At 42.9% G+C, this 24,940-nt stretch overlaps 1 protein-coding gene across 23 annotated transcripts in view; it reads left to right on the forward strand.

Annotated features, from left to right (window-relative positions):
• The window catches only part of OBSCN (obscurin, cytoskeletal calmodulin and titin-interacting RhoGEF), a 305,008-nt gene that overhangs the window by 53,706 nt on the left and 226,362 nt on the right, over nucleotides 1-24,940 (forward strand). For 17 of the 23 annotated variants that reach the window (XM_030549887.1, XM_030549891.1, XM_030549889.1 and 14 more), the window contains exons 9-16: nucleotides 666-941; nucleotides 4,185-4,460; nucleotides 15,103-15,378; nucleotides 16,094-16,369; nucleotides 17,017-17,292; nucleotides 21,316-21,591; nucleotides 22,783-23,061; nucleotides 24,271-24,546. In XM_030549887.1, coding sequence (XP_030405747.1) covers nucleotides 666-941; nucleotides 4,185-4,460; nucleotides 15,103-15,378; nucleotides 16,094-16,369; nucleotides 17,017-17,292; nucleotides 21,316-21,591; nucleotides 22,783-23,061; nucleotides 24,271-24,546 — 2,211 coding nt within the window. The remainder of the gene's footprint in view (nucleotides 1-665; nucleotides 942-4,184; nucleotides 4,461-15,102; nucleotides 15,379-16,093; nucleotides 16,370-17,016; nucleotides 17,293-21,315; nucleotides 21,592-22,782; nucleotides 23,062-24,270; nucleotides 24,547-24,940) is intronic. The other 6 variants (XM_030549888.1, XM_030549910.1, XM_030549911.1 and 3 more) reach the window with 4 other exon arrangements.

Consider the following 24,940-nt stretch of genomic DNA (forward strand, 5'->3'; position numbering starts at 1 on the left):
TCTCCTTACAGGTCAGGTTTTCTTAACCTTTTATCATGTCTATTACTCTTTTCTGAACTCTCTCCAGTTTGTCCACATCTTTCCTAAAGGCTAGTGTACAGAACTGGACATAGTACTCTAGTTGAGGCCTCACCAGTGCCAATTAGAAGGTCCCTTCCAATTAACCCCTATGTCTTACATATGACACTCCTATCAACTTCTGCCCTCAGCTACACTCATATGCAACTCCCTTAGTGACAACCATGTTGTCATTACACTCTGTAACCATACTCATCCTTCCTGCGTTAGGCTGAAATACATAGCACCAGCTTCTGCACATGGTTAGTATACACACAGCTCCCATGGAAGTCAGGGGATCCATTTTTAGTAACTCCCTAGAGGAGTCATCAGAAGAGTTTGAACTTTGGACCTTTAGCACAGACCTCTACCACTTGAGCCAAAGGAGAAATTCCACTAGTGGGTGGCTGTAGTTGGCTGTTATCTGTGACCCTGTTACTGGAGGGGAATGAAACACAAGCAAATTACACGTGTAAATTCTCCCATAGATGGAACCCCAGGCCCTGGAGATCACTAACATTGAAATCATGCCAGGGTGTAACTGGGTTGTTCTTATGTTGCTCTAGGTTAATGGAGGGACACAAACTACTTTTTCTTCTTCTTTTTAGATGAAGTTGTTAAGTTTGTCAACAAGCCTAAAGCAACACCAGAAATTTCAGTCAGTCCTTCTGAGGGTCTAGAGCTGGCGTGTGAGGTCTCGGTGGCGAGTGGAGCTGTTGTGTGGAAGAAGGATCAAACTGAAGTTAAGCAGGACCAGAGAATGACAGTCACCTCTCAGGGAACAGACCGAAAGCTCATCATCAAGAATGTGACACAGCATGACCAGGGGAGCTACACCTGTGAATCAAAGGATGACAAAGTAACATTCCAAGTCAAAGTCAAAGGTGAGCAGATAAGTGAAATCTCAGAAGCAATAAAATACTTAATCCTGGATAGCATCTTGCATCTAAGGTGCATCCCCAAACCCTTTTCAGGGTAAATAACTCTGCCACAGGGCTTGATTTTCAGTGGAGCCTGAAACCTGCCTCTACTTTTGCATGTGCAATTGGGTGTCCACAAATACATGCACGTGCAACATGCTGTGGCTACAGAGGGTAGCTCTTGGATATCAAGCGACCTGCCTGCACCATTGCACCTGCAACATCAGGTCCACAGAATTAAAACACAAAATAATAGCAGAGAGTCAGGAGCGGGTGAGAGATAAACTAAGAGATTTAGCTAAACGCAAAGAGGGATGTTTGAAGTGACACAGAAAAGCTCTTCCAAATAGCAAGAGGAGCTGGATTTTGAAGCATTGATGAGTTGGTTGTATGTAATGACAAGAGGAATTTGATGCTAGGCACGTAGTGGAAAACACTAATAGCAAAGACAGAGAGAGTCTGAGGGGGGCATAGAAGGTTTGTGAACAGCAGTTTTGAACAGGCTCTTGAAGCTAACGGGGCTTTGTTTGGGGTCATGAGAGCTAGGAAGTACAGTAGAACCTCAGAGTTACCAACACCTCGGGAAGGGAGATTGTTCGTAATTCTGAAATGTTTGTAACTCTCAACACAACGTTCTGGTTGTTCTTTCAAAAGTTTACAACTGAACATTGACTTAATACAGGTTTGAAACTTTACTATGCAGAGAAAAATGCTGCTTTTAACCATCTTAATGTAAATGAAACCAGCACAGAAAGAGTTTTTCTTTCCCTTGTCAAATCTTTTATTTTTAACTTTCTCTTTATTCTTAGTAGCTGACATTTAACATAGTACTGTACTGTTTGATTTTTTCTGTCTGTGCTGCTGCCTGACTGTGTGCTTCCAGTTCCAAATGAGGTGTGTGGCTGGTCGGTCAGTTCATAACTCTGGTGTTCCTAACTCTGAGGTTCTACCATTTGTGGTTATTGTGGGCCACATCTTGCTTTGCTGTCCTTTGAAATCCTCCATTGGTACCTAAGTACCCCACTGCCCCAGTTTTGACAAACTAGGAGGTAGGAGGCCACCTGCTGCAAAGCTATCCGCAAGCTAATCAGGACTAAGACAGGGCCGTGTTTGGATGGGAAGCCACCAAGGAACATGTAGGTGCTGGAAGAAGTCGGTGGAATTACTCTAGATCGGGGTGGGCAAACTTTTTGGCCTGAGGGCCACACTTGGGTATGGGAATTGTATGGCGGGCCATGAATGCTCACAAAATTGGGTGTTGGGGTGCGGGAGGTGGTGAGGGCTCCATCTGGGGATGCAGGGTCTGGGGTGGGGCCAGATATGAGGAGTTCAGGGTGCGTGAGGGGGCTCCTTGCTGGGGCAGGGGGTTGGATTTGGGGGTCAGGGCTGTGGCTGGGGGTGCAGGCTCTGGTTGGGGCTGGGGATGAGGGGTTGGAGGTGCAGGAGGGTGCTCTGGGCTGGGACCAAGGGGTTCGGAGGGGGTCAGGGCTGGGGCAGGGGGTTGGGGCATGGGAAGGGGTCAGGGGTGCAGGCTCTGCATGGTGCTTACCTCAAGCAGCTCCCAGAAGCAGCAGCACATCCCCCCTCTGGCTCCTATGTGGAGGTATGGCCAGGCTGCTCTGCAAGCTGCTCTGTCTGCAGGCGCCATCCCTGCACCTCTCATTGGCCATGATTGCCGGCCAATGGGAGCTGTGGGGTTGGGCGGCAGCGTGGAGAGTCCCTTGAATTCAAACTGGAACAGGTCCAGAGACAGGCTACTAGGATGATCCAAGGAATGGAAAACCTGCCTTATGAAAGGAGACTCAAAGAGCTTGGCTTGTTTAGCCTGGCCAAAAGAAGGCTGTGGGGGGATATGCTTGCTCTATATAAATATATCAGGGGGGTTAACGTTAGGGAGGGAGAGGAATTATTTAAGTTTAGTACTAATGTAGGCACGAGGACGAATGGGTACAAACTGGATATTAGGAAGTTTAGACTTGAAATTAGACGAAGGTTTCTAACCATTAGGGGAGTGAAGTTCTGGAACAGCCTTCCGAGGGAAGTAGTGGGGGCAAAAGACTTATCTGGCTTTAAGACTAAGCTTGATAAGTATATGGAGGGGATGTTATGATAGGATAGTTTAATTTGGGCAATTGATCTTGGATTATCACCAGATAAGTCTGCTCAATGGTCTGCGGGGAGATGTTGGATGGGATGGGAACTGAGTTACTGCAGAGAATTCCTTCTTGGGTGCTGGCTGGTGAGCCTTGCCCACATGCTCAGGGTTTAGCTGATCGCCATATTTGGGGTCGGGAAGGAATTTTCCTCCAGGGCGGATTGGCAGGGGCCCTGGAGGTTTTTTTGCCTTCCCCTGCAGCGTGGGGCGTGGGTCGCTTGCTGGTGGATTCTCTGCAGCTTGAGGTCTTCAAACCAGTTTTGAGGATTTCAATAATTCAGTCCTGGGTTAGAGGTTGTTATAAAAGTGGATGGGTAGGGTTCTGTGGCCTGCCTTGTGCAGGAGGTCAGACTAGATGATCATATTGGTCCCTTCTGACCTATGAGTCTATGAGTCTATGAGACTGCCCCTACATATAGAAACCGGAGGGAGGACATGCTACTGCTACTGGGAACCGCATAGAGTGGGGCAAGCCCCCAACCCCACTTCTTGGCTGGAGCGCCAGAGTGGGGCAAGCTCCGCACCCCACTCTCCATCAGGAGCTCGAGGGTCAGATTAAAAAAGTCTGTAGGGCCAGATACAGCCCCTGGGCTATAGTTTGCCCACACCTGCTCTGGATTTATACCAGGGTAACTGACAGCAAAGCTTAGCTCTTAATGTTTGTGAAACTGTGTGATCCTTGGACTAAAGTGCAGTGTGATGGTGATCAGTCACGATCATCACTATGGACGTGTGGTGCAGCAGTCTACAGCAGCTTTAGTGGACAGTGTTTTCTGTTGGGAAGGATGGATGGTCTTGGGGTGAAGGCATTGGGTTGGGAATCAGTAGATCTTGGTTACATTCCTAGCTCTGCAAGAGACTTCCCATGTGACTTTGAGATATGCCTCTCTTGATGTCTCAGTTCCCTATCTGTAAAATGGGAACAAAGATAGGGAAGTATCTCAGAGGGCTGTTGTGAGGATATAGCCATTAACGTTCCTAGGGTACAAAAATATTACAGTGATATGGGGAGACTGCAAAAGGACACACGTGACTGTATTTCCGTCTTGCAGAGATGGAAGAGATGTTTGCAAACAAGGAGAAGGTGCAGAAGGAGGTGAAGGCCATTCTGACAGAGAGCGCCACCCTCAGCTGTGAGGTAACTCAGGCCAAGACTGAAGTGAGGTGGTACAAGGACGGGAAACTCATCACCTCCAGCAAGAAATTCAAAGTGGAGTCTGAGAGCAAATCCCGGCGTCTGGTCGTGGATCAGGTGGAGAAGAAGGACGCTGGAGAGTACACCTGTGAGGCCGCAGGCCAGAAACTGACCTTCCAAGTTCTTGTCACTGGTAAGAGAGAGTATTTTCTTTCAACTGAAGGGCTGATTTGCTGCCATTGCTGGTTTAAATATTGGAGAATAAAGTGTGTTTCCTATACTGGTAGCATGTTGGAGAGATGCTCTGATTTATATTTTGTTGACTTCTCTTTCTGGGTCTTTTCTCAAGTTCTCTGCTGACATGATAAAATGGATTATTTCATCCTCTTCTGTTCTTGCTTTGAGCTGTACTGCCATGGAGGCTGGGGAGGGTTGGACCAGAGTTGGTGCTAGTCTGGAGACACAAGGTCTCTGCAGGTCTCCTGAGATTCACATTCTGGGCCTGGAACATGTATAAAATGTCATCAGGCAAAAGCAGCTTAAGCATGTCCAATGCAATCACGTCTACCTTGTCCTCCCCACTGCTGCTCGGCCTGAAAATCACCAGCTCTCTTCTTTCATTCTCTCTTCCTTCCTCCTCCTAATAGCCTCCCTCTCACAGAATCATAGAATATTAGGGTTGAAAGAGAACTCAGGAGGTCATCTAGTCCAATCCCCTGCTCAGCGCAGGACCAATACCCAACTAAATCATCCAAAGACACAGACACACACAGGGGTGGCCCATCCACATAGGCGAACTAGGTGATCGCCTAGGGTGCCAAGTTAAATGGGGCACCAAATTTGAGGGGAAAAAATAAATAAAAACAAATAAAATGAAAACAAAAAAAGAAAAAGATGAACAATACAAATAAAACAATGAAGATGTCATTATTTCAAATCCCATGTGCGTACGGAGGGAATATTAATTATAATTCATTTCTCTACATTTCTGAGAATTTATTAATATGTCAAACCTTTTAGTTACTGCAAAAAAATATTTTAGCAAAAAAAATTTTCAATTTGCAACATAGGGTCAAGATGACCCACTCCTCAATTTTGATAAGCAATAACTCAGCCACAGTGAAACACATCCACCAGTGGCAAGAGCTGCAATGCTAGTGACACCTAACTCAAATATACATCAAGATCACATAGCTGTATATTCATGTAGAGTGGAGATATCACGCATTGATACATGTCAAATGGTCATTTTAACACATGCCGCAGGTAGATGGTTAAGAATTGGGCAAATACTGTGAAAAATTGTGCTTCTTGGTGCCAAAGAATAAAAAATAACGTCTTTCAGCTTTATAAATCCAAAATGTGAGTATCTTTAAACGTTATTAAACCTTAGAGTTGTAATCGGGCTGTATAATTATGAACTTTTCTTTGTTATAACTGGTTCATATGTAATAAATAAGGTCCATAAAAGAAAAGTAACAGCGTTAACATTTAATAGACTACGAAAGTGATGACATCACACTCCAAGCGGGTAACCATGAGGAAGGGTGTTATTTTCCAAACAACCGGTGTCAGGTTATAACATCGAAAAAGGCCATTTTGTTTCCCTGTAAACGGCATAATTAACTGTTTTAATAGGCAAGTGAGTGTGTGTTACTAATCATTTAAACTTTAAGCAGTGAAAAGATGTGTTAAGATGGCTGCAATGTGGTTTAAATCACCAACCATGTGGTGGGTGTGTCAGCCATCCTTAATGCTATAATGCTTGCCATCAGGAGCACAGTACACAACAATATTCAAATGCCCCGTGGCAGCAAGAGGGAAAAGAAAACCCTCAGAAGCTGAGTATTGTAAACAAAAGGCCGAGAAGGAAAAGGACCAAGCAAAACAGCAGGGATCCTTCCTGAAATATCTTCTCTTTAATCCAAATAAAGATGGAAGTAGTTCCCAGCAACCAGATCTAGAAATTTTACTTGGAGAGGAAGTTAGCTCACATTTGCATGGAAGCAGTTTGGAACATCAAGATGAAGGCATATTACTTTGAGATGAGGGTAGCTCACATCCACAAAAAAGCAGTTTGGAAACTCAAGATGATGGAAACTTATTTCTAGATGAAGGCAGCTCACAGCATCAGGCTGATATGGAAGTGGAGAAAATGTATTCACCTTCAGAGAGACATGCAGAAATTGAAGTAAATGAAGTAGAAGGAAGAAAGGATGAGGAAGTTACAAACAAGTTACAATATGGGGACCCAGCTTCATGGCCCAGATGTGATGACAGGATGTGGCAAATTGCCGTGGAATATGGACCCGAACAAGTTCATGAATTTCCATTCCCTAAGAATGGAAATAAAAGAAAATTCTCTGCTCAGCATTACAAAAGGAAACTCATTAATGGGGAAGAAATTCATTGAAACTGGTTACAATATTCAGTGTCTAAGGACTCTGTTTGCTTTTGATGCAAATGGTTTAGAAATCAAGCAATTGGTACATCACTTATTGAAAATGATTCAAAGGACTGGAAAAACATATCTTCAATTCTCTCTTCACATGAAAGAAGTACAGAACATTTGGAATGTTTTCAAAATTGGAAAGAACTTGAATTACGATTGAAAAAAGGAAAAACTATCGATAAAGAAAATGTACATGTGATCAAGGAAAAAGAATATTGGCAACAAATATTAGAGTGTCTGATTGCTTTAGTGAGAGTTCTCAGTGGGCAAAATTTAGCATCCCGAAGCTGCGGTAGAAATGAAAAATTATGCACTCTAGGTTATGGAAACTTTTTAAGATTTGTTGAATACCTAGTTTTGTTTGATCCAGTCATGAAGAAGCATCTACGTAAAATAACTGATCATGAAACATGGGTTCATTACTTAGGAAAAAATATACAGAATGAACTGATTCAAATCCTAGCAAATGCCATTAAAAAGAAACTTGTAGAAGCTGCCCATTCTGCAAAATACTTTTCAATAATACTGGACTGTACACCAGATGTGAATCATGTTGAACAAATGATGATGATCATTCGTTTTGTGGATGTGGAAATGTCTGCTGTGGAAGATAATGTTGAAGTGCTCATAAAGGAACATTTTTTGGGTTTCATATCCTGAAGGCTGGAACATTTATGACTGAAACTATTCTACAAGAGCTTGAAACAATGTAATTATCTGTTGAAAACTTAGTGGCCGAGGCTATGATAATGGGAGTAATATGAAGGGTAAAGACAATGGTGTGCAAAGGAGAATGATGGAAATCAATCCTAGGGCCTTTTTCGTTCCTTGCAATGCACATTCTCTGAATTTGGTTGTCACTGATGCTGCTAGATGCTGTTTGGAGGTAAGCAGTTTCTTTGACCTGGTGCATCGTGTTTATGTGTTTTTCTCAGGCTCAACATGCCGTTGGGAGATTCTGACTCACCATGTGAATTCTCCATCTGTGAAACCACTTAGTCAGACAAGTTGGGAGAGTCACACTGATGCTTTGAAGCCTCTTCACTATGAACTTGTAAACTTTTATGATGCCCTAATTGAAATTTCTGATGATACTATCTTTACTGGATCATCTGGCAATACGGCACGTTCAGATGCAGAAGCTCTTGCAAATGGCCTTTCCAAGTTCAAATTTGTGGCTTCACTCATTTTGTGGTATAACATCCTTTTTGAGATTAACCTCACTAGTAAGCAGCTTCAGGAAAAGAACCTGAACATATCTGCTATTCAAAAACTGCAGCAAACTAAAAATATTCTGGAGGAATTCAGAAGTGAGGATGGGTTTGAAAGAACACTGGTAGATTCTCTTGAGCTTGCTGAAGAAATAGACTTTCCAACAGAATTTGAACCAGAGCCAGTTTGCATTCGGCAAAAGAAACAGCAGTTTTTGTATGAAGGATGAGACGCACCCATTTAGAACCCAAAACAAAGGTTCAATGTGAATTTCTACATCACAGTCCTTGATAGTGCTATTCCCTCAGTTGACAAAGGATTTCAACAGATGCAGCAGCTAGAGTCAGTATTTGGCTTTCTATATGATATCCGCAGCTTGCAAAAGAAAACAGCAAAACAGCTAAGAGAATTTTGTATTAAACTGGAGTCAGCATTGACTCATGAAAATTCAAAAGACATTGATTCTACAGATTTGTGTAGTGAGCTTCAGGCTTTTTCAAGATGACATAAGAAACATTCCACTCCTGAAGAAGTAGTGAAGTTTGTTTGTGAAAATAAAGTCTCAGACAGTTTTCCAAACATTTTTTTAGCTCTACTCATTCTTTTAACTCTGCCAGTTTCTGTAGCTACTAGGGAGTGTAGCTTTTCAAAGTTAAAATTGATAAAAAAAACACATCTGCATTCAACATTGGTGCAAGAGAGACTTGTTGGACTTGCCACAATGTCAATAGAGCATGAAATAGCTGGAAAACTGGATCTAAAAGAACTAGTGACTGGATTTTCAAAACTTATAGCAAGAAAAGTCATGTTTTAAAAGCACAGAGTGTTTTTTATTTGGAGTGTTTTGTAAATACAGGTTAAAGTTCATTGCAGAGTTTTCTTATTTCTTTCTATCTTGGATGTGGTGGTAATGGCAGTTAAAGCAGGATAGCGGAATGGATGATTTTGGATTTGTAATAAAAATTATCATTAACATTTTTAATGCATTTTTATTTGAAATCAGACTGAAATATCATCTAACTGTTGTGTACAAATCTGAAAATGTTGTGTCTCTATTTTAACGGACCTCAGAAACATTGATTGGACAGATGGATGGACGAATAAACAGAATAATTAAGCTTCTGTTTAAAAAAATGCTTAAAAAATCAAAAGGAAAAAAGAGGCAAAATGTTTCCCAGTTTACCAAAATCCTCAGCCCAGATCTACCCTTGGGATTTGGGGGTGGGTGCACTGATTGCATGATTCACCTAGGGCATCAGTTGCTGGCTGCTAATCTAGGGCCACATCTGGACACACACAGCTGGCACCTACAGGTTGGCAGGGCAAACAAATCAGCAGGAATCAATCTGACATCAGGAATCATAACATTCAAAAAACAGTAGGAGACCGCTTCAACCTCTCTGGTCACTCAGTAACAGACTTAAAGGTGGCAATCTTGCAACAGAAAAGCTTCAAAAACAGACTCCAACAAGAAACTGCTGAAACTTGAATTAATATGCAAACTAGATACCATCAATTTGGGCTTGAATAGAAACTGGGAATAGCTGAGCCATTACACATATTGACTCTATTTCCCCATGTTAAGTATCCTCACAGCTCTTGTCAACTGTCTGAAATGGTCCATCTTGATTATCACTACAAAAGTTTTTTTTTCTCCTGCTGATAATTGCTCATCTTAATTAGCCTCTTAGAGTTGATTGGGCAACTCCCACTTTTTCATGTTCTCCTCACTATATGTTCTATTCTATGCATCCAGTGAAGTGGGCTGTAGCCCACAAAAACTTATGCTCAAATAAATGTCTTAGGGCTGGTCCACACTAGGGGGGGGGGGGAAATCGATCTTAGATACACAACTTCAGCTACGTGAATAACGTAGCTGAAGTCGAGTATCTAAGATCGGAGTACTCACCCGTCCAGACGGCGTGGGATCGATGTCCGCGGCTCTCCATGTAGATTCCGGAACTCCGTTGGGTTTGATGGAGTTCCGGAATCGATATAAGCGCGCTTGGGGATCGATATATCGCGTCTAGATTAGATGCGATATATCGATCCCCGAGCAATCGATTTTAACCCGCTGATACGGCGGGTAGTCTGGACGTACCCTTAGTCTCTAAGGTGCCACAAGTACTCCTGTTTTTTTTTCTTAGATCGGCAGTAGACACACTCATTTGCACACACATACCTTGAGCAAAAAATACATATTTTGCATTCTGTGTTGAAAAAATCCCCTCCCCAAGTCCTCAAATGTGTGGCAAAGTGAACAAAAATGGATATGTGTGTGTGGCTGGAATGAGCAGTGAGCTGGATTTCACAAACACGTTGTGTGCACATCTTTCATCCAGCTCGCCTCCCCACCCTGCTTTCGTCCAGTGATGGTGACATCTAGCGTATTCTCTAAATGGATCTGGGATCCATGGGAATCTTAAGAAGATGAATGTACAAGGTCAGCTCTATTCTCAGAACAATGAGCGATGACGCAAGCAGATTTTTTTCTTTCAAACATCAGTTAATTTTGAGCCTCTGGGCATTTTAGGAACTAGATTTTTGTCAGTGATGGGGTTTCTTTTGGTAGCTTAATCATTTTGCAATTGGTTCAGCTGTCCAGTAAATAGCAGCTAAGGCCTCACACTAGCATTGATATGCCTGACATATCCTGAGCCATTTCAGAATAAACTGAAAATAAGATTCAATTGAATGGAAGTGATGGGAACATCTGCTGGTTTGATCTAGCACCTACCAATATTCTCCAGGTTTTTGCCGCTCCAGAAGCCTCTGGAGCCTCACGATATTAATGGCAAATAATGAGAACAGCAAACAGTCCCTGATGCTGAATTTTATTTTCATAAAACAGTTCAGCGGATAGTTTTGAGTAACAAATAGATTCCTATGAATCCAAGTCTCTTTATAGATAATTAGCCAGTTGAAAGAGGGATACACTCATCAGATAAATTATTTGCAATAAACAGTTTGAGCAGCAATGGTGTTAACCCTGAAGGCTAATGATGATGGATTGAATGACAACATTACTGCTTCACTTCTGATCATTTCAGCAGAAATACCATCTGCTCTGGAATTATAGGTGCATCTGGTGTAAAGAATATCAGCACTTCCCTCCCATAATCTGACCCTCGCTATATGATAATATAATCAATCTCTTCTCATCTATTTGGCCTCATATCCATTTCATCTACTCTATGTTATCTGTCTTTCCCCTGTCGGTGAAGTATCAGGTATAAGCCACTGCCAGAAGCAGGCTACCGGTGATCCAATCCAGCACAGTTCTTATTGGACATTAACAAAAACCTTCCAATGTTTCATTTGGTATTAGTTAGATTAGGGACAGATTCTGGGTGTGCTTCTGCAGGTGCGGTAGATGACAGAAAATTATTTCTTCTCCCTGTGAACCCATACAAGGGCAAGGTGCCATGTAGTTATAATGCTACCAGTAACTTAGGGAGTAGTATTTGGGAGACCTGGGTTTGAGTCCCAGTGGGACTTACTGTGTCTGCCTGGGCTAAATCACTACCCCTCACTGCATCAGTCTCCACTGGCTGTGGAACATAAAGTGCTTTGCAAACATGATGTGCTCAGTGTGGTTATTAATCAAGGGAGAAATTAGGATGGCGTGTAACAATTCATTAATAAATTGTAAGATCAGAAGAGACCATTATGATCACCTTGTCTGCTCCCTAATTAAAACTGAAAAGACAAAAATTAACTTCCACCTGGCAGAGGCAATTGTGCTTAATTGCTTTTTACTTTATATAAAGAAGGTCTCATCCCCAGATCCCTGTGTGTATATGTCGTATACCCCTTCTCTCTCTTTCATACTTACTGTCTGTTTAGATTGTGAGCTTATCAGAGCAGGCACCATGTCTCCCTACGTGTTTGTACAGAGCTGGGCATAACGGGACACTAATCCTGACTGATGCCTTTGGGTGTTACTGTAACACAAATAAATAATGTTTTATTAGACACACAAAGGAGCCACAATGTTGGGAGACCATGGGCCCTGCTACTTCCGTGTCCATTAGGGGTCCAAGCCAATATGGGGTGCAGCTCCAGTGTAAAGAGTGTAACCTTTGCTGTTCCTTCATCACCCCTGGAGACATTCTGCTTGCCTCAGTCTTCTGTAAGCAGAACGCCTGTGGGAACTGCTGCCCCAACATGGTGTATCTCTGCTCCCTGCTAACACTGCTATGGCTTCAAGTGTACCATAACCCACTCGCCAGTGTGTTACGTGTTCAGAGAAGGTGAGTCTGTTACAGTGCTTGGCTACAGAGGTTTGGCTCTTTAGCTCAAGCTGTAGCAGCTTGTGCCTTTAGCTCAGGAGGTTCCCTAGTTCAGTCCCTGGTGTCAGCCAAGATGGCTGCTGTTGCACTTCAGTGGGGCTCAGACTAGGAAGGAAGCTTTCGGAGAGGAGAACGCAGAACAGGAGTTGATTTAAAAAAAAATGAAAGTGTGGTGGGGAATCTGAAAAAACCCTGATGGTCTGCAAGTGCAGATGCAAGGCCCCAGAAAAATTCTGAGATGTAGCCAGTGGATAAAATGGCTGCCCTGGCCAGCCCTCAGAATGATTGACTGCTGTTTGCATGCGAACCCCAGTGTTTCCAGTTCTCTTTCAAACAGGGTGACTTCAGAGCTGCATGGGATAATGCGGCATCCTCCCCCTCCCGTGTCATAACCAGAGAGCACTATTCAGTTACTGCTGGGTTTTGCAGACATGCGACTGTAACATGACATGCAGATCCATCAGCAGCACTCTGGAAAGCTGATCCAACCTTGAAACTCAGGAAGGATTTATCAGTTCTTTTTCAGTGGCTGGTGCTTTAGTTGCAGAAATCTTTATTTTACTGGATTCTTCAGAAATGCAGTGACTTTCTGGGTCTTAATTTATCCAATTACCATTGCACTCACATTGGTTTTCATGGTTCTTATGCTCCAGGGCTCCACTGGAAGCACAAAACCTTTCCTTTTAAAGGAGTAAATATTCAGTGTGACGCACTGGGATAGACTCATGGACTTTAAGATCAAAAGGGATCATTATGAGCATCTTGTCTGACCTACTGTATATTGCAGGCCACAGAACCTTGCCCATCCACTCCTATAATAGACTCCTAACCTTTGGCTCAGTTACTGATGTCATCAAAACATGGTTTAAATACTTCAAGTTACAGCGAATTCACCATTTACTTTAGTTTAAACCTGCAAGTGACCCATGCCCTATGCTGCAGAAGAAGGTGAAACCCCCCCAAGGATGTAGTCACTTACCCTCCTGTTAAGGGAAACAAGAACCGAGCATCTATAACCTTGTGCACTGGATCATATATGGGCACCAAGGAGCTTGTTCTGCAATCTACATGATTTTAAAGTTAATTGTACACAGTGAATGCTCATAAAATCCTAATATAGAGGGGCCAGATCCTTAGCTGGCGTAAATCATCATAAGCAATTTCTGTGGAGCTACATTGACATATGCCAGCTGAGGATCTGATAATATGTCTATTTTCTCAGTGAAATGTAATATCTTGCTTAACTTTAAACGTATTTCTGTCTCTTTCTGAATTGTAACGGTCATATTCATTCCTAGTATAAATCTAGTGAAGTCAGCGGAGTTACCCTTAGGATAAATTTGATCCTAGCAGAATCACTAAATTATATTGACTGGCAGTTAGCAAATGTATTCACAATATATAACATCCCCAATATTAAAGGAGAGAAGTCAGACTTAGGAAGTGAAATAATTAATCTGTAATATGTATGGTCTGTTACTTGATAATTCAACTAGATGACATCCAGTTATGTGAACTGTTTTGTGAATTATTGTGTTAATATATATGTCTAGTCAGTCCATATTAACATAGGTCTAACATTCAGACCAGTGTTAACTGGGCCACTTTTTTTGCCCCTGTAATTCTGAGTGCAAATAACTTGCATCCACCGTAAAACATTTAGATGTCTAAGTACTGATTGTGTCTGTAAATCAGTTTAAATGTGGGAGTAACCTAAATTGCACAAGCAGTTATGTGTAGGCACAAAGAGTGGATGCAAAAATGGAAGCCACTGTTTAAAAATCTGTCCCTGAATACTTACTGCCCGATTTCCCTCTCCCATACATCAGTTGTACACTAGTGAAATCTTTAGACTTCAATGCGATCAATTCTGATTTACACTGGTGGTAAAGGAGAATCGTGCCGCTTTTCATGTATGTATTAATGCAGACCATAAATCAACATATAAATGAGAAGATATAAAACAACATTTAGTACAAAATTCAGGAAGAAAAAAACTGTTCCATATAAACCACCCTCAGATAGGCAATGAGAACTATGGCATAAATTGTGGGGATTATCAAACAGTGACTTGCTAGTCATTGGTTAGCAAGATGGCTGACCATATCCTTTAAATGGGTATATTTAGTTTATCATTTATTAGCCGTGATAGTCTTTCAGTGCCAGTTCATTTGCCGAGGTAAAGGTATTAAGGTTCTACTTTGGAAGTAAAGTTGTTTAAATACTTTATTTGCTGCCAAATATACTAGATACATTAAGGTAAAATCTCCCTGCTACACTGCTGAATGTATCATGTGTGTCTCAACATTCATAGATTTTGAAGTGTGGAAAGAAACTGCCGTGATCATCCAGTCTGAGCTGCATCACCCAGGCCAAATCATTCCACCCATTAATTCCTACATTAAGCCCATATTTTGTGGTTGAGTTAGCGCATATTTTATAGGAAGATACCCAATCTTGATTTAAAGACTTCAGATGTCAGAGAGCTGATTTCAATGGTATGTTACTAGACCACAGTAGCACTGCAAATGGGATGAAGCTGGCTTATCCCCTAGAAGATGGACCAAAAAAAAACCCCAAACCCAACAACAAGAACAACAACAAAAGAAACATTTTTTTGGATGTTAATATTGGAAGCTGGAAAATATGCAGGGCTGCCTACTTAAAGAGCATCAAGATACCAAGGATTTGGAGAAACCTAGGGAGTGTGTGGTAGAGGGTTCATTTATAACATGCTGTTAATGGAGTCTGGAACTATAAGAATGATGGTTCATCAAACGAATGACTTTATTCTGTTAAAACACAAGATACATGTAACAGTCCATTGGCCATGATAGATTTATTCCTTCTGTGGTTCTTCTTTAATTTCCCCATCCCAGAGCCTGAAGAAGTGTTTGCAAACAAGGAGAAGGTGCAGAAGGAGGTGAAGGCCATCCTAACAGAGAGCGCCACCTTGAGCTGTGAGGTAGCCCAGGCCAAGACTGAAGTGAAATGGTACAAGGACGGGAAACTGATCACCTCCAGCAAGAAATTCAACGTGGAGTCTGAGGGCAAATCCCGGCGTCTGGTCGTGGAGCAGGTGGAGAAGAAAGATGCTGGAGAGTACACCTGTGAGGCCGCAGGCCAGAAACTGACCTTCAAGATTATCATCACAGGTGGGAGGGATTGTTTCCTTTCTACTCATGCACTGATTTGTTGCAGTTGTTGAGTAAAGCATTCTAGAGTGAGATGCACTTCCTACATTGCTGGCATCTCAGCTCTGAGTGAAGGAGGCTTTTGAGGGGACTTTGAGTTTGCCACCATATTGTGTATAAATTAACAGAGTATGCAGGTAAAATGGGGAAGCTCCTGAATCTTCTTAGTCGGTAGGTGTTTTGCAGGAATAGCATATCATTTTCCAAACTAGGTTGGAACTCTGAACTTATACTTGGTATCCATCAGTGCATCCTGGGTTTTCTGTAATGTCTTCATTTACTTTGAAAAAAATAACAGTGCCCCTCAGAGGGGAGAAATGTTGGTCCTTTCACCTGTCAAAGGGGAAGGAAAGTTTTGCAAGGAACATCTCAGCTAAATAAGATAAAGGGAGGCTTGAGAGGATTAATTCATATTTGGATCTGAGATCACTCCAGGGGAATAATGAGAGGTTGAGTCTGGGGATTTGGGGTGAATTATTATAAAGGAGAGGTACTGTGTCAGGACCATAGTTAAGGTTGCACATGGACTTACACTGATGGTGGAAGGGGCCAGACAGAGGTAGGAAACATGCAGCAAAAGGTGCCTCGGGGGCAGATGTGTCAGCGCCTCCCCCTGTGAACTCTGAATGGCATCAGTAAGGAAGTTTAAGCCCTTCTAATTCCTTTTCCATGCCAGAGCGAGAGGATGTGTTTGCAAACCAGGAGAAGGTGCAGAAGGAGGTGAAGGCCACCCTGACAGAGAGCGCCACCCTGAGCTGTGAGCTGGCCCAGGCCAAGACTGAAGTGAGGTGGTACAAGGACGGGAAACTGATCACCTCCAGCAAGAAATTCAAAGTGGAGTCTGAGGGCAAATCCCGGCGTCTGGTCGTGGATCAGGTGGAGAAGAAAGACGCTGGAGAGTACACCTGTGAGGCCGCAGGCCAGAAACTGACCTTCAAGGTTCTTGTCACTGGTAAGAAAGAATATTTTTGTTCTACGTAAGGCCTCTGAGTCCAGAGGGCTGTTAAAAAAATTTATGGGTTTTGTGAAAATATTGATAAAAATTTACAGAGTAAATAGGTAGAATGGGGAGGTGCCTGAATCTTCTTAGTCGGTGGGTGTTTTGCAGCAGCCACGTAACAATTTCCAAACTAGTTTGGGATTCTGATAGTCTGCACGGACCATCTGAGCTACTCTGGCTTCTCTTTAATGCCCTCATTTACTTAAAAAAAATAACAGCACTCCTCAGAGGGAAGAAATGTTGCTCATGTCAGCTATCAGAGGGGAAGGAAAGTTCTGCAAGGAACATCTCAGCCTAAATAAGCCAAAGAGAGGCTTGAGAGCATAAATTCACATTTTGATCTGAGATCGCTCCAGAGGAAACATGAGAGATGGAGTCTGGAGATGTGGGGCAGGAGAGGTGTGGGCAGGTCCATAGTTAAGGTTGTACATGGACTTGCACTGATGGTGGGAGGGATCAGGCAGAGGTGGTAAACGTGAAGCAAAAAGTGTCTCAGATGCAGAGCTGTCAGCTTCTCCCTGCCTTCTCCTTCTCTCTTCTCTGGGTGGCTTCACATCCGTGAGGGAGATTAAGCCCTTGTAATTCCTTTTTCCTGGCAGAGATGGAAGAGGTGTTTGCAAACAAGGAGAAGGTGCAGAAGGAGATGAAGGCCACCCTGACAGAGAGCGCCACCCTGAGCTGTGAGGTGACCCAGGCCAAGACTGAAGTGAAATGGTACAAAGATGGCAAACTGATCACCTCCAGCAAGAAATTCAAAGTGGAGTCTGAGGGCAAATCCCGGCATTTGGTCGTGGATCAGGTGGAGAAGAAGGACGCTGGCGAGTACACCTGTGAGGCCGCAGGCCAGAAACTGATCTTCAAAGTTCTTGTCACTGGTAAGAGAGAGTATTTTCTTTCAACTGAAGGGCTGATTTGCTGGCATTGCTGCTTTAAATAGTGTAGAATAAAGTGTGTTTCCTACACTGGTAGCATGTTGGAGAGATTTTTGGTTTTGCCATGATACTGATAAGAAATGAACAAAGTAAGCAGGTAAAGTGTGGGGACAGCTGAATGTTCTTAGTCGGTGGGCATTTTACAGCCGTAGCATAAATTTTCCAAATGATCTTGGGATTCTGAACGTCTGCATGGCATTAATGATACCATCTTTGAAATGCAAAAAATAAAAAAAAATAAAAAAAAATTGGCACCTGCCCACACAGAAGGCAAACCCCAAGTAACCCTAACCACAAGGCAACTCCACAATCCCCGTTCAACAGCAGCTAATAGTATCTAGAGAGAGAACACATATAGATAAGATTGATAACATCGCATGTCTCCTCACTGTCGTGTGAGTCAAACCATTTCACACACTTACGCGGTGCACTTGTGTGTTGGTGGGCAGGCAGCTGCTGTATTTTCAACACCTTTGATCTGTTATCGCTTAACCTGCTGAACTGGGAACACTGCAGCATCTTTAGGTGGACACAGAAACTTTTAACATTAGATCTCCCGTTGTGTTAGGATAATCATGCAAATCTTTAGACCCACGTAAAAAAGCCACCTGGGAGACTAGATTATTTTTCTGGCAACTGGCAAATCCATAAAACAATGGGCAGGCCAGTCAAATATCAGCCAGGTGGTAACCCTACTGGGCATCCACCCAAGCCACTCTGGCTTCTCTTTAATGCCTTCATTTACTTTTAAAAAATAACAGCACTCCTCAGTGGGAAGAAATGTTGGTCCTTTCAGGTATGAGAGGGGAGGGAAAGTTTTGCAAGAAACATCTCAGCAAAATAAACAAGAGGGAGACTTGAGAGGATAAATTTACATTTGGATCTGAGATCGCTCCAGAGGAATCATGAGAGGTGGATTCTGGGGGTGCATGGAGCATTATTATAAAGGAGAGATGCTGGCAGGTCCATAGTTAAGTTGTACGTGGACTTGCACTGATGGTGGGAAGGATCAGTCAGAGATGGGAAACACTAATGGGAAATGTGTGATCATGGGAGACTTTAACTTCCCAGATATAGACTGGAGGACAAGTGCTAGCAAGAATCGTAGGGCTCAGATTTTTCTGGATGTGATAGCAGATGGATTTCTTCACCAAGTAGTTGAAGAACCAACAAGAGGGGGTGCCATTTTAGATTTGGTTTTGGTGAGTAGTGAGGACCTCATAGAAGAAATGGTTGTAGGGGACAACCTTGGTTTGAGTGATCATGAGCTAATTCAGTTCAAACTAGATGGAAGGATAAATAAAAATAGATCTGGGACTAGGGTTTTTGACTTCTCAAGGGATAACTTTAAAGAATTAAGGAAATTAGTTAGAGAAGTGGATTGGACTGAAGAACTTGTGGATCTAAATGCGGAGGAGGCCTGGAATTACTTTGTCGCAGCTTCAAAAACTCTCAGAAGCCTGCATCCCAAGAAAGGGGAAAAAACCATAGGCAGGAGTTGTAGACCACACTGGATGAGCAAGCATCTCAGAGAGGTGATTAAGAAAAAGCAGAAAGCCTACAAGGAGTGGAAGAAGGGTGGAATTAGCAAGGAAAGCTACCTTAGTGAGGTCAGAACATGTAGGGATAAAGTGATAAAGGCTAAAAGCCATGTAGAGTTGGACTTTGCAAAGGGAATTAAAACCAATAGTAAAAGGTTTTATAGCCATATAAATAAGAAGAAAACAAAGAAAGAAGAAGTGGGACCGCTAAACACAGAGGATGGAATGGAGGTTAAAGATAACCTAGGCATAGCCCAATATCTGAATAAGTACTTTGCCTCAGTCTTTAATAAGGCTAATGAGGAGCTTAGGGATAATGGGAGGATGACAAACGGGAATGAGGATATAGAGGTAGATATTACCACATCTGAGGTAGAAGCCAAACTTGAACAGCTTAATGGGACAAAATCGGAGGGCCCAGATAATCTTCATCCAAGAATATTAAAGGAACTGGCACATAAAATTGCAAGCCCGTTAGCAAGAATTTTTAATGAATTGGTAAACTCAGGGGTTGTACCATATGACTGGAGAATTGCTAACATAGTTCCTATCTTTAAGAAAGGGAAAAAAAGTGATCCGAGTAACTATAGGCCTGTTAGTTTGACATCTGCCGTATGTAAGGTCTTGGAAAAAATTTTGAAGGAGAAAGTAGTTAAGGACATTGAGGTCAATGGTAATTGGGACAAGTTGCAACATGGTTTTACTAAAGGTAGATCATGCCAAACAAACCTGATCTCCTTCTTTGAGAAGGTGACAGATTATTTAGACAAAGGAAATGCAGTAGAGCTAATTTACCTCGATTTCAGTAAGGCATTTGACACGGTTCCACATGGGGAACTATTAGTTAAATTGGAAAAGATGGGGATCAATATGAGAATTGAAAGGTCGATAAGGAACTGGTTAAAGGGGAGACTCCAACGGGTCATACTGAAGGGTGAATTGTCAGGCTGGAAGGAGTTTACTAGTGGAGTTCCTCAAGGATCAGTTTTGAGACCAATCTTATTTAACCTTTTTATTACTGACCTTGGCACAAAAATCGGGAATGTGCTAATAAAGTTTGCGGATGACACAAAGCTGGGAGGTATTGCTAACACAGAGAAGGACCGGGATATCATACAGGAAGATCTGGATGCTTGTAAACTGGAGTAATAGTAATAGGATGAAATTTAATAGTGAAAAGTGCAAGGTTATGCACTTAGGGATTAATAATAAGAATTTTAGATATACATTGGGGACACATCAGTTGGAAGCAACAGAGGAGGAGAAGGACCTTGGAGTATTGGTTGATCACAGGATGACTATGAGCCGCCAATGTGATATGGCTGTTAAAAAAGCTAATGCAGTTTTAAGATGCATCAGGCGAGGTATTTCCAGCAACGATAAGGAGGTGTTAGTACCGTTATGTAAGGCACTGGTGAGACCTCACCTGGAATACTGTGTGCAGTTCTGGTCTCCTATGTTTAAGAAGGATGAATTCAAACTGGAACAGGTTCAGAGATGGGCTACTAGGATGATCCGAGGAATGGAAAACCTGCCTTATGAAAGGAGACTCAAAGAGCTTGGCTTGTTTAGCCTAGCCAAAAGAAGGCTGAGGGGGGATATGCTTGCTCTTTATAAATATATCAGAGGGATTAATATTAGGGAGGGAGAGGAATTATTTAAGCTTAGTACCAATGTAGACACAAGAACAAATAAGTATAAACTGGACACTAGGAAGTTTAGAGTTGAAATTAGACAAAGGTTTCTAACCATTAGAGGAGTGAAGTTCTGGAACAGCCTTCCAAGGGAAGTAGTGGGGGCAAAAGACATATCTGGCTTTAAGACTAAGCTTCATAAGTTTATGGAGGGGATGGTATGATGGGATAGCTTAATTTTGGCAATTGATCTTTGACTATCGGCAGATCAGTGTGCCCAGTGGTCTGTGATGGGATGTTGGATGGGATGGGATCTGAGTTACTGCAGAGAATTCTTTCCTGAGTGCTGGCTGGTGAGTCTTGCCCACATGCTCAGAGTTTAGCTGATCGCCATATTTGGGGTTGGGAAGGAATTTTCCTCCGGGGCAAATTGGCAGAAGCCCTGGAGGTTTTTCACCTTCCTCTGCAGTGTGGGGCATGGGTCACTTGCTGGTGGATTCTCTGCAGCTTGAGGTCTTCAAACCACAATTTGAGGACTTCAATAACTCAGACATAGGTTAGGGGTTTGTTATAGAAGTAGATGGGTAGGGTTCTGTGGCCTGCTTTGTGCAGGAGGTCAGACTAGATGATCATATTGGTCCCTTCTGACCCTAAAGTCTATGACTCTATGAAGCAAAAAGTGTCTCAGATGCAGAGCTGTCATCTTCTCCCTGGCTTCTCCTTCTCTGCTCTCTGGATGGCATCACATCAGTGGGGAAGTTTAAGCCCTTGTAATTCCTTTTCCCCGGCAGAGATGGAAGAGGTGTTTGCAAACAAGGAGAAGGTGCAGAAGGAGGTGAAGGCCACCCTGACAGAGAGCGCCAACCTCAGCTGTGAGGTGGCCCAGGCCAAGACTGAAGTGAGGTGGTACAAGGATGGGAAACTGATAACCTCCAGCAAGAAATTCAAAGTGGAGTCTGAGGGCAAATCCCGGAGTTTGGTCGTGGATCAGGTGGAGAAGAAAGACGCTGGAGAGTACACCTGTGAGACCGCAGGCCAGAAACTGACCTTCCAAGTTCTTGTCACTGGTAAGAGAGAGTATTTTCTTTCAACTGAAGGGCTGATTTGCTGACATTGCTGCTTTAAATAGTGTAGAATAAAGTGTGTTTCCTACACTGGTAGCATGTTGGAGAGATTTTTGGTTTTGCCATGATACTGATAAGAAATGAACAAAGTAAGCAGGTCAAGTGTGAAGACAGCTGAATGTTCTTAGTCGGTGGGCATTTTACAGCAGTAGCATAAATTTTCCAAACGATCTTGGGATTCTGAACATCTGCATGGCATTAATGATACCATCTTTGAAATGCAAAAAATAAAAAAAAATAAAAAAAAATTGGCACCTGCCCACACAGAAGGCAAACCCCAAGTAACCCTAACCACAAGGCAACTCCACAATCCCCATTCAACGCAGCTAATAGTATCTAGAGAGAGAACACATATAGATAAGATTGATAACATCGCATGTCTCCTCACTGTCGTGTGAGTCAAACCATTTCACACACACACGTGGTGCATGTGTGTGTTGGTGGGCAGGCAGCTGCTGTATTTTCAACACCTTTGATCTGTTATTGCTTAACCTGTGGAACTGGGAACACTGCAGCATCTTTAGGTGGACACAGAAACTTTTAACATTAGATCTCCCATTGTGTTAGGATAATCATTCAAATCTTTAGACCCACGTAAAAAAACCACCTGGGAGACTAGATTATTTTTCTGGCAACTGGCAAATCCATAAAACAATGGGCAGGCTTGTCAAATATCAGCCATGTAGTAACCCTACCGGGCATCCACCCAAGCCACTCTGGCTTCTCTTTAATGCCTTTATTTACTTTAAAAAAATAACAGCACTCCTCAGTGATAAGAAATGTTGGTCCTTTCAGGTATCAGAGGGGAGGGAAAGTTTTGCAAGAAACATCTCAGCAAAATAAATGAGAGGGAGACTTGAGAGGATTAATTTACATTTGGATCTGAGATTGCTCCAGAGAAATCATGAGAGATGGAGTCTGGAGGTGTGGGGCAGGAGAGGTGTGGGCAGGTCCGTAGTTAAGTTGTACATGGACTTGGACTGATAGTGGGAGGAATCAGGCAGAGGTGGTAAACGTGGAGCAAAAAGTGTCTCAGATGCAGAGCTGTCATCTTCTCCCCACCTTCTCCTTTTCTGTTCTCTGGATGGCATCGCATCAGTGAGGGCGATTAAGCCCTGTAATTCTTTTCCCCAGCAGAAATGGAAGAGGTGTTTGCAAACAAGGAGAAGGTGCAGAAGGAAGTGAAGGCCACCCTGACAGAGAGCGCCACCCTCAGGTGTGAGGTGGCCCAGGCCAAGACTGAAGTGAGGTGGTACAAGGATGGGAAACTGATCAGCTCCAGCAAGAAATTCAAAGTGGAGTCCAAGGGCAAATCCCGGAGTTTGGTCGTGGATCAGGTGGAGAAGAAAGACGCTGGAGAGTACACCTGTGAGGCCGCAGGCCAGAAACTGACCTTCAAAGTTCTTGTCACTGGTAAGAGAGAGTATTTTCTTTCAGCTGAAGGGCTGATTTGCTGCCATTGCTGGTTTAAATGTTGTAGAATAAAATGCGTTTCCTACACTGGTAGGATGTTGGAGAGATATTTGGTTTTGCCATGATACTGATAAGAAATGAACAGAGTAAGCAGGTCAAGTGTGGAGACAGCTGAATGTTCTTAGTCGGTGGGCATTTTACAGCAGTAGCTTAAATTTTCCGAATGATCTTGGGATTCTGAACGTCTGCATAGCATTAGTGATACCATCTTTGAAATGCAAAAAAAAATAAAAAAAAATAAAAATTGGAACCTGCCCACACAGAAGACAAACCCCAAGTAACCCTAACCACAAGGCAACTCCACAATCCCCCCTCAACAGCAGCTCATAGGATGTAGAGAGAGAACACATATAGATAAGATTGATAACATCGCATGTCTCCTCACTGTCGTGTGAGTCAAACCATTTCACACACACACGTGGTGCACGTGTGTGTTGGTGGGCAGGCAGCTGCTGTATTTTCAACACTTTTGATCTGTTATCGCTTTACCTGCTGAACTGGGAACACTGCAGCATCTTTAGGTGGACACAGAAACTTTTAACATTAGATCTCCCGTTGTGTTAGGATAATCATTCAAATCTTTAGACCCACGTAAAAAAACCACCTGGGAGACTAGATTATTTTTCTGGCAACTGACAAATCCATGAAACAATGGGCAGGCCAGTCAAATATCAGCCATGTGGTAACCCTACCGGGCATCCACCCAAGCCACTCTGGCTTCTCTTTAATGCCTTCATTTACTTTTAAAAAATAACAGCACTCCTCAGTGGTAAGAAATGTTGGTCCTTTCAGGTATCAGAGAGAAGGGAGAGTTTTGCAAGGAACATCTCAGCAAAATAAACTAGAAGGATGCTTGAGAGGATAAATTTACATTTGGATCTGAGATCGCTCCAGAGGAATCATGAGAGTTGGAGTCTGGGGATATGGAGTGCATTATTATAAAGAAGAGGTGCTTGCAGGTCCATAGTTAAGGTTGTACATGGACTTGCACTGATGGTGGGAGGAGTCAGTCAGAGGTGGGAAACATTAAGCAGAAAGTGTCTCAGATGCAGAGCTGTCATCTTCTCCCTGCCTTCTCCTTCTTTGTTCTCTGGGTGGCATCGCATCAGTGGGGAAGTTTAAGCCCTTGTAATTCCTTTTCCCCGGCAGAGATGGAAGAGGTGTTTGCAAACAAGGAGAAGGTGCAGAAGGAGGTGAAGGCCGCCCTGACAGAGAGCGCCACCCTGAGCTGTGAGGTGACCCAGGCCAAGACTGAAGTGACGTGGTACAAGGACGGGAAACTGATCACCTCCAACAAGAAATTCAAAGTAGCGTCTGAGGGCACATCCCGGCATCTAGTTGTGGAGCAAGTGGAGAAGAAAGATGCTGGAGAGTACACCTGTGAGGCTGCAGGCCAGAAACTGACCTTCAAGATTGTTGTCACAGGTAAGAAACAATATTTTCTTTCAACAGTTTGCTTCTGTTGTTGGTTTAAGTATTGTAGAATGAAGTGCATATCCTTCACTGGTGGCATCTCAGCTCAGATATTCCCTATGGAGTGATACGCAATCAATGACTTTTTAAAACCAACAGTGCTTCTTAAAGGAAAAAAAGATAGCCGTTCATTCAGGTTTAAAATCAGAAGGAAGGGTTTGTAAGGAAGATGTTGGTGAAAAAACTAAAGGGAGCCCTGTGCTGATAAATTCAGATCTGGATCTGATGTCACTCTCCAGAGCACTGATGAGAGTTTGAATGTGGGGGTTCAGGTTGGTTTGTTAGGAAGGAGCCACCGAATTGGTTCCATAGTTAAGGTTGAAATTGTACTCGTAGCTATATCATT

The sequence above is a fragment of the Gopherus evgoodei genome, chromosome 2 (genome assembly GCF_007399415.2).
Source record: "Gopherus evgoodei ecotype Sinaloan lineage chromosome 2, rGopEvg1_v1.p, whole genome shotgun sequence".
In the NCBI taxonomy this organism is placed as follows: domain Eukaryota; kingdom Metazoa; phylum Chordata; order Testudines; family Testudinidae; genus Gopherus; species Gopherus evgoodei.